General features: G+C 37.5%; 1 protein-coding gene across 2 annotated transcripts; it reads left to right on the top strand.

The window, feature by feature from the left end:
- The first annotated feature begins 44 nt into the window (after window positions 1-44).
- Window positions 45-5344, top strand: LOC139946354 (fucolectin-4-like). Of its 2 annotated transcripts, XM_071943994.1 has the most exons (6): window positions 45-347; window positions 1320-1430; window positions 2285-2374; window positions 3094-3255; window positions 3391-3566; window positions 4019-5342. In XM_071943994.1, exons 1-6 carry the CDS (start codon window positions 266-268, stop codon window positions 4112-4114), a joined length of 717 nt encoding a protein of 238 aa, XP_071800095.1. In that variant the 5' UTR covers window positions 45-265; the 3' UTR covers window positions 4115-5342. The 2 variants fall into 2 exon arrangements, with proteins under 2 accessions (XP_071800095.1, XP_071800096.1); XM_071943995.1 differs by lacking the exon at window positions 3391-3566 and having other exon boundaries at window positions 4019-5344.
- Window positions 5345-10367: the final 5023 nt, after the last annotated feature.

The following is a 10367-nucleotide window of genomic DNA, read 5'->3' as shown; positions in this document are numbered from 1 at the left end:
CCAGTCAGAAACCTTTATCGTGACCAGAGGGCTCAATGGCGCGTTAATAACATGGAACAAACTTTAAGCTCGGGTTTTTACGCAAAAATAAGGCAGACGTCGTAATCCAAAAATGATATCTTTTTTAATTAACCCTAAGTATTCTGAAAATGCAGTATTTTATGCATCGTAGAATTAGTCGTTTCAATCAAAGTTCTCAGCCATAAGGATGACGTAACTAAAAGAAATGTAATTGTGGAAGTCTTCCCAACAATTGAATGAATAGATGGACAAACACTTGACGAGTCTTCGAAGGATTAGTTTGGTTTGGATTCTCGCCTGCTTGTTGTTGCTGAGAGTCAGACAATGTGAGTATTCTAACAATTAACAAAGAGTGCAATCAATCATAAGTCACATAACAAGACAAAACAACATCACTAATTTCCATCGACATTTTTGATTAAAGTGTCGTGGCCGAGGAAGTGTCGTGACTGAGCGGTAAAGAGCACTGAATTCAAACCCTGGTGTTTCTGATCAGCAGAGTGTGGGTTTGAATTCCCAGCAGCCGTGCAATACTTGTGTTCTTAATCTTAAGCAAGACACTTAACCATTGCTTCGTCCTTCGGATTGGACGTAAAGCCGTTGGTTTCATGTGTTTTGTAATGCATGTAAAATAACCTTGTGCACTTATCGGAAAGAGAAGGGGTTCGCCCCGGTGTTCCTGGTTGTGGCTGCTGAATGCGTCGTAAACGGCTGTGTGCAAAAAGTGTACATACTGGTACCCTGTGCGAGCTTCGTGGTTCCGTGTATGTTTTGTACACAAATCACGGATCGTACCCGCCCTCTCGTGACGCATTTTCGCAAAACGAGGTCGGGTAATTTTCAATTATTGTTGGCAGAGGAGTAACACGTACAGTAGATAGGGAATCTGAAATTACGGTAAGAATTTATCATTTTTAACAATTTTTGAGATTGTGGAGTGGATTCTCTGGTCAAAAGAATACACATTGATACATCAAAGGACACATAGAGCCTAATTTTGGCGAGATTAAAAAAAAAAAAAAGAGAGATTCCTGATGCCGAAATTCATTGAACCATGGGTCGTTGAACGCGTGAGAGATATAAACCTATGAGGTTACGGGAGACGATAGCCGGACGAAACCGAAATAGTTCTAGGAGTAACCCTTACGGTGCTAATCCATCACTACAATAACCTATTTTTTTGAAAGTTAGTATAATACACTCAGCGCCTTGAGTAGCCTACCTTGTTTGGTAGATACGTGCGCTATAAGACTTCGACGGTATTATTGAATTTTGTTGTTGGTTTTTTTTATACGAAGGTGGAACCCTTGATTTGACTGGCAAGCAGGCTGCGCAGAGTTCAACATTATACAACAAGTATCATGCATTTCAAGCTATCGACGGGAATGATGAATCAATTTCAGCTACAGGTAAAAAGGTTAAAGCCATTGGACACTTTCTGAACAGAAAACAAAAGTTCACAGATTTACAAACTACTATCAGGGTTTACAGAAGGTAATGGTGAAAGTCTTCTTTTGAAGTATTATTCCATGAAATGCTTTACTTTTTGAGAAAACATTGAAACAATTATCAATTCTCGATATCGAGAATTACGGTTTTATTTTAAACACATGTAATGACACGGCGAAACGTCCGGAAACAAGGGTGGCTTTTCCCTTTCTCCCGACTCCGATGACCGATTGAGCCTAAATTTTCACAGGGTTGTTATTTCATAATATAAGTTTTGATACACGAAGTGTGGGCCTTTGGACAACACTGTTTACCGAAAGTGTCCAATGGCTTTTTAAAGGAACATTACAGAATTGGTAAGAAACAAAAATCGTGAAGATCACAGATTCATATAAAACTTATGCGGGCCAATGATGATGGTAGTAGAAAACATCCCTTGAAATATATCTGTCTGAAATTTCATATTCGATGAGAAATAAATTATCTAATTTTGCGTTTGGAGTTTATCGCTCATCTCAGGGAGTGTTCTATTCATTTTGGTTTTGGCATCGATGCAATGTAAAATGTGTAGTCGGTTTTTCACTATTCTCTATTGACCCAGATTACCGATCAATCTCGAACCTGGACAGGTTTGTCAGTTTATGTATATGGTGGATTACATAAAGTGCTTACACTGCCAGCAACTTTTTTTGCAAGCGAAACCAAGTATGTAACAATCTTCACCACACTATCACGTAATCTTCATATGTACACTGCATTCCTCTGATACTACATTATGTTCTATCACCATGTCTAAAATGTTCCTTTCTCCCAGTGAATGAAGTTCAACCATGGTGGAGAGTTGACCTTGGTGAAGCCTACTGCTTGAAAAAAATATCACTGAAAATCAGAATTGACTGTTGCGGTAAGTTTATTATTATCAAACAACAATATCTGTTTTATTTTTTGACGTTAAGTCCGATGTATTCAGGTGTAGAGAGTCCATACGTTACCAGTATGATTTAAAGTCAATGTGGAATATTTGTTTGTTTGTTGTTAATGTTTGTTTGTTTGTTTGTTTGTTTATTTGTTTGTTTATTTGTTTGTTTGTTTGTTTGTTTCATGTAGTGGTGTTACAGAGGTGTGATATCGTGCGTTTCGAAAATAATGAAATACACAAATATTTTTAAAATGTGCAATGTATGTTGTAAGATCACTCGCAACTCGCCAACCTCCGTCATAAAAAAATATTGATTCAACATCTATGAATATGAATTGCACAGTCTCGAAATCAACCGTCTAAACGCACACAACTTCGTGTGACAAGGGCGTTTCTTCTTTCATTACTATCTTGGAAGTTCGATGACCGATTGGGCTCAAATTTTCACAGGTGTGTTATTTTATGCTTATGCTGAGATACACCAACTGTGAAGGCTAGTCTTTGAAAATTACCAATAGTGTCCACTGCCTTTAGAGTAAACCTGTTTTCTTCTCTGGCAAGGTCTTTATGAATAACTGGTTGCCTTTGTTAGTGAGTTACTCAAGTTTATTTTCCCAGCCATCAGTCAGTGGCTAAGTACATGGGCTAATATCGAAAGTCAAGTGCACTCCTATCAGTCTTATCCATCTACTTTGTATTTGCAGCTGACAGACTCGACCTAGCTACAGTGAGGGCAGGCTTCAGCACAGACCACTACCACAACCGGGTTATCGGCCCTCGAGTATCAGTCACCGCGTCCAGCTTGGGAGCATTGCTGCCGATCGTATCCAGTCCGCTCAACACAGACCCGGAAGCTGAAGTAACAGGTAAACATGAACTTTTTGCATCTTTCACTTTCATGTTTTTACTTATAAGAACATTGTTGTAAGTAGCCACGTCATTCCTCACACATAACTAAAGTGAAGTAAAGTTGTTTTTTTTGTGTTTAACTTTGTCTGAAGTCCTAGGGGGTGAGTCTTGTGACGATACAGGAGGAAGAGGAGGAGGAGATTTAAGCAATATCCTCACAGCCTTAGTGATAGTGATTGGGATCGGTGTCTTCCTACTTGGCATCGGTGTGGTTGTTGTCAGTCTACTCTACAGACGATACCACTCTCGTACTTCCGTGAACCCTATGGTTAATATTAGTTGTCGTTTTTACCACAACCATAAACCGATATGCGTTATTAACAAACATTACCTAGGTTTTGAGGTTCAACAGTCGATTTAAGCTCCACGATGTATTGGAAGTTGACAAACTAGTTTGTCAATTTCTTATATCGAGGGAGCTCATAATTATCGACTGTTCACCCGAAATATACCATGTTATTGTTTTTACTTAACTTCTTTAAATTTAGTTACCGGAACAATATGATTTGGAGCAAGGAGAAATGATAACTGTGATTTACAATGCACGATTATAAGTTTGTTCATTGGTTGGGTGTCGGCACACTAGGCACGACTTACAGCTTTAGAAAATTCAATCTTTTACAAGGCAGAGTTTACAATCCTAACAAGAAAGAATGTAAATCAAATAATGTATTTCCTTGAAGTTAGTTAATGGTATTTTCCTTATCATTCTGTCACCAGGTAACCTCTCAATTTGTATCCAGAGTGGACTCCACGAGTACTGAGTTGGACCCCATCTTTGATACTCCAATCTATAAACTCCCGGGTCAAATGTGATATGTATGACCAAGTCCGGGACAAAATCACAAGAAAAGCCACGTCAAAGTGACCCGGAAAGCCACGTCAAAAACATGAAGCAGTGACTCTCGACCCCAAATCGGTGTCCAATATGACAAGACCAAGTCCGGGTCAATGACCTGGGAAGCGTCAAGAACATAAAACAGTGACCCCTGACCCCAAGTTCGGTTCCAATATGACATGACCAGGTCCGGGTCAACGTGACCAGAAAGCCGCATCACAAACATGAAACGGTGAACCTCAACCCGGAAGCCAGGTCCAATATGACATAACCGGGTCAAAGTGACTCACAAATCCGGGTCAAAAACTTTGACCCGGAACCAGGGTCATTTGAACTGATCCTGGTAATTTTGAGCCGTGTCAGGTAAGATAAGTATACATTCTATGTATTGCGAAGTCTTACCTATATGGCAACCCGTATAATATATTGCATTTATAACAAAGGTTATGGTGACATCACAAACTTCAACACTTTATGATTCCACTATGTAAAGGCTAAAATTGTACTCGCCGAGGAGAGCTTCTGTTTTCATAAGTAACACATGCATACCTTTTGGTGCAGCCTTCAACGCAGAAGATTTCAAAGAAAACTGTTAAAATGAAGAAAACAGTTTTACAAATAGTATTATTCTCCCAATTAATTGTTTTGGTATTTTTAATTTGTTTACTACACTTATTAAAAGCAATCATCCAGGTTAACATTTTTGTATTTAAAAAATACATTTAATTTTAATGCACTGTTTGATAACAAAAGTTAACCCTATACTTGTATGTTTATAAAAGATAACATTTTCATAAATTGTAATAATATCTTAGGTTCACTGGTAGCTTGATGAATAGTTTGTTAAGTCCAAAGCTGTGTAAAAATGCAGTAGTTTGCCATATTAATACAACATTTTTTTCGCTCAATTATTGCTGAGAAGCACTAAAGGATTAACACATTCCCTGACCTTTCGGTTTTACCATCCCCCCCCTCCTTAACCAAGTTGATATGCCACCTTCTTAGCACAAATTCAGCTTCATAACACGGCCACAACCCTGCCGGTTTCAAACAGCCGTTTATCTAGTCACTCTAGTACCCTTAAATTATGTAGATCAATGATTCATGTCAATAAAACACAAAGAAAGGTACAAGATGAACAATTGTAATTTAAACTATACATTGGTTTTAATCTTGTTTTTATTGTGGTAATTTTAATTGTAATTTGAATCGTTAAAATAATTTCATCGCTGTTTCTTTTTTATTTATTTTATTGTGTCCAATAGCTCGTATGATGGGAATAATACTATGTTTTTTTCCTTTGTTTTTTAAATATATATATTTTTTATATAAATATTTCATTTTTATCAGCGCATTTGAATACAATTGTTTGGAATTTGCGCTATAAATAAGTTGTCATCATTGTTAATGGGTCGTGAATTACGCCAGGGGTATTCCGAAGTTGAAGAACCGACGTCAATTCCCGCCCATAATCACATTTCAATTGGTCATTTGTTTCAAATTGAGAATCGAGTTCAACAACACGGGCCTACATGTACTGTACCTAATACACAGTGCACACGACAGACGACCGAAAGCAAGGATTCCATATCTGTCTTTTGATTGGCGTGATGTAATGCTTGACAGCTCCACCCACAATTACCTCAGACCAATCAAATCACTTGGAAAGCTTACGTCACTGCCGTTTATCCAATGAAAAATCCGCTGGAAATCACTGGTAATGCCAAAGACAGGGGACCAGTTTACTTTTTTTACACTCAATTGCATGGCTACAGTGGCTAGCCATCTAAGTTCTGAGCAGACGATAACGATAATGTGCATATCATTATTCACACGAGACATTCCTAAGCACAGCTGCACCATTCAACAGTGTTATGCAAATTAGAAGCTTTTGTAGCGCCTAAATTTGAAGCACTTTTGTCACATGAACTGCACGGTCATTATTATAATGATGGCCGCAGCGAACTGGAACAACAGGATTATGGCTGCAAATTATTGCATCTTGCTTTGGATTTGTACATCGTGTTTTGGACTAGGAATGTAGGAGCAGACAGTGGCACATTCACGAGGAACTTTAGAGATAATTATTGGACTAATATTGGGAGCTTTTCATTGCAGTATTAATGATCTAAAGAAGACTTGTTGGAGGGACACTAACTTTTTGAAGAGTGACATTTTGCTACACGTATATGGAAGTGTGTTATAGAACACACACAACTGCTGCAGTAGGCGTACAACTAGAACAGATTCACAGTTAAGCCATTCTGTTTACCAGGTTCCAAGAAGGAGTTAGCTCTTATACTTCAAACATGGAGGCAGACAAATTCTACCTCCATGGTTCAAACTACAAACAGGACAACAACATAACTTTGGTGTTGAGTACACGACTGAAGACAGACCGGCAGTCAACAGCTGTACAGTCGTTTGACCAGTTCTGGATCACTTTTTGAATTCACATTGTTTTTTGTTGCAATCTCTTTGATATTTTAAACAAAAAAGTTTATCAGTTTACCTAAACATGACATAAAACTCACCAAGTATTCACTGACACAAAAAGATTAGTTCTTTTGAAGAGGCTTTAAGAAAAGTATTGTCACCTGTTTGACCAGTTCAGGATCAGTTGAATCTATTCTGAATCAGTAGAGTGCCCTTTATTGCAAACCCATACTCCCATTCATAAAACTGTCTCTCAAGGACACAAAACTTCAGAGGTGTGTTGGCATGGACTTGGACTTCATTTGTTTAGTGAATGGCATGCAAGTGTCTTCAATAGCAGCGCAAAAACCCAGTGACAAAACCACAAAACAACAGCAAAGGCAAATGAAAAAGTGAAGCGAACCTAAAAAGCATTATCGACCCCTCCAAGTTTAAATTTCTCCAAAAAAAAAAATTCAAAAAGAATTTGTTGAAGTAATGTTTCTCAAAATCATCTGAATAAACTTTCTACTGCAGTAGTATGATTTTACCATACTTAGTAAGTTAGTGCGGCACCATTTGACGCAATGAGATGTTGAGTGATCCCGAACTGGTCAAGGGTAAGTTGCCCCCCTAAAGAAGATTTTGGTAACTTCGTCTCCTCAAAAAAACAAGATGTCTGCACAGGTTTTACAGGAATGTTTTTTTACACATTTTTATCATTTTACATAAATATTTTTTGCCCCCGCACTCCAATTCTAAAGGTAAGAAGTTTTAACAGTGTTTTTCAACCAACATTTTTAAACAAAAAAATGATAAATTTCGCAGACAACCTTCAGGAAAACAGCCATAATTTATTTGCTGATGATGTTTGGCACCTTATTTTGGGTTTGTTGGTTTAATGGGTGTTAATCTTCACATATATCAACAGAAATTGGTAATAATGAGAAGTGATATAACTATTTGGTTATTGCAAAGTTGAAGTGATCCCGAACTGGTCAATGATCCCGAACTGGTCAAATGACTGTATAGCTCCCGAACAGTGAGTTTTCGTCGTTCGGCCAAGCTTCAAGAGACATTATGGGACTCCAGGGACTATTTCGTGAACTTTGCAAGAATAACTCTGAGCTGACGACTCTCATTCTCACGAGGCTGAGCCCAGATGGGAGTTAAAATCTATGGATATGTAGTATGTGAACGTACATTATAGAGTCGTCGCCGGATTAAGGTGAGGACAAAAAATTGCCGTATCTATTTTTTTAAAGTTCACTTGCGCGATATCCACCTCTTCGATATAAAATATGTTTTACTTCACAATGAGGCAACACAACAATAGAAAATACATGGTCCCATTATTTTCAACGGAGAAAAACAAAATTAAATGGAATTTAATGCACATAAAACCGGCGGGTAATATACAACAACATATTATTTTATTGATAAAAATTTACCATTCTATAATTTTTTTTAGAAGAATAGTTATGCGTACAATAAGCCTTTTGAGATTAAGTGGACACAATATTTAACTTCACACCCCATTCTAGTCCCCTCCCAAACCATTCCAATAACCCTCCTTTCCCTCTCGGTAGTTTCCCCCTTGTCATGGCACGGCTGTTTTTACGCCGTTTCCAAAGGTACCCACTCCCCTGAAAACCATTAATTTGTCTGTAAACACTTGTTGCCGTTTTGAAAAATATTTCGTATGTTTCCAGCGGTCTGCTTCTTCTTGTATCTTTGCTATTATTTTGGTGAATGGCACATGCAGATCTATGCACCGTATCTAATCGTGGCGTATCTAAATATAAACCTTGGGTAACTCTTTCTGTACACACCAGTATTGGCCATCTAAAAAAAAGGCTAGTAATTAGTAGAGGTTGGATAACGCAAGTTGTCATGTAAGACAAGTTGAAGACTGCGATTGGTTGAGATGGTTTAACCCATTCTCTTGCAGAGTCACCAAATCTTTTCTTGCCCCTCCCCTGCCCATTAATGTTCGGCGATCTTGTTGATGTTGTCCTTGCTTGTTGTTTTCAAGATGACTTCACATCACTGTCTTGGCATTTCGTAACTTGCATAATGGTCGAAGCCATTTGTGCTTTTTAATTATGAGAATAGTCCAACTGGAACATTTCTATCAGAGTTGATATCTCACGTCGTCACCTGTCATGTTTATTTAAAATTGTCTTAATCTTATTTTTTTTCAAATAGTGTTATGTATTCAGAGGATGAGTACAAACTTCATTATCACAAATTTTCAATAATTCTGAAAAGATTAGTATTTTTTTACAATTTTTTTTCTCGGTGTAATATAATTTAAATAGTAGATTCTGCAATGTTCTCCTCAAAAGTGCTTTGTGTTGATATTGGGCACACATCCTGCCACCTTTAAGTGTAAGTGCATTAGAAGTAATCACGCAGATAAAATCTAACATAATCTGTAATTATTTTTATTTTCGGACCAATTCTGCGTTCATTTGTTGTGCTGGGATACTTTATGTTGTTAAGCAGGTTCATGAAATTAAGGTTCTGATATGATATGTACCAATAAGAATTATAAATAAACCGAGACAATAAAATTAAATTGTACTTTTTTATTGTTGCACTTCTGTCCGACAGAGCTCGAAACATAAAATTCTCAACAAAAGTTAAAATCATCTTGAATAATGGAGGAAAATACTTTGATTAGTAAATGCGTAAGCTGCCATGTATGTAGTAAATAAATTTTAAATGGTGAAAATTACACTTAGAGCCAATCAACAAATTGTATTGACTTTTGGCACCAGGCAATGTGAAGGCAACCAACTGCTTGTTAATTTGTTCAGATGGTCTTCCTGTCAAAGAAACTCGGTTAAATCCAACAAGAGGGGATATAAACACCAAGCTTGCAAAAAAAATTATCTCTTAAAACACAAACATTGGTTCCTTGTGATTCATTGGAAATTGTAATTCCTAGACAACAATGCTTGTTCTAGTCATTGTGCAATGTGCGGTTAGCTTGGTTGGATTCGAACCCACAACCTTGTGATTGCAAGTCCTGGGGTCGATTTCAGTTAGGACTAGTCCTAACTTAGGACTAGTCCTAGGAGATATTAAAAACGTATGGCTAAGCCTAAGTTAGGACGAGTAACTCGTCCTACTCAAGATAGTCATAATATTGTGAAATCCACCCCTGCAGTCTAACCGCTGAGCCATGATGATGCAAATTAAACACTTTGGTTGCATAAGAGACATTTTTCAAGAGCATTGAACTATCTCAAAGAACATAGCGTGAAATCTAAAATGCAAGTGTTTTTCTAGTTAAAAATTGCCTCGTAGTGGTTGCTTGAAAATTACCTGGTGTCGTTTGGTCGTAACAAAACAAGCTTCAATGATCAACGCATTGCGTAGAAAATTCTGCATAAATTAAACATTAATAAAAATATTACTGCATATTTACATTTAACTGATTCAGAAAAATTCAAAATGTTAACCAATTCAAAAAGCCCATAATGACACAATAATAATAACCAATTCTTATACAGCGCATTTCACAATAACCGTATCAATGCGCTTTACATTAGTGCCCTGGTCATAGGGCCAATAACATCCTATTTAATGTTTCTCTGCTCCCTTGGGAATATACAACCTGGGCAACAGTTTATATCGCTCCAAAGGATTTTTCATTCACAATATCAACCTCTACCCTCGCAGGTACCCATTTATACCCCTGGGTGAAGAGAAGCAATTATAGTAAAGAATCTTGCTCAACAAGGACACAAGTGTCAAGACCGGGATTCGAACTCACACTCCGGTGAATTAGCACCAGAACTTGAATTC

Source organism: Asterias amurensis, chromosome 13 (genome assembly GCF_032118995.1).
Source record: "Asterias amurensis chromosome 13, ASM3211899v1".
NCBI lineage: Eukaryota > Metazoa > Echinodermata > Asteroidea > Forcipulatida > Asteriidae > Asterias > Asterias amurensis.
Note: the sequence above shows the minus strand (reverse complement) of the source record. Positions and strands in the feature narration are given on the sequence as shown.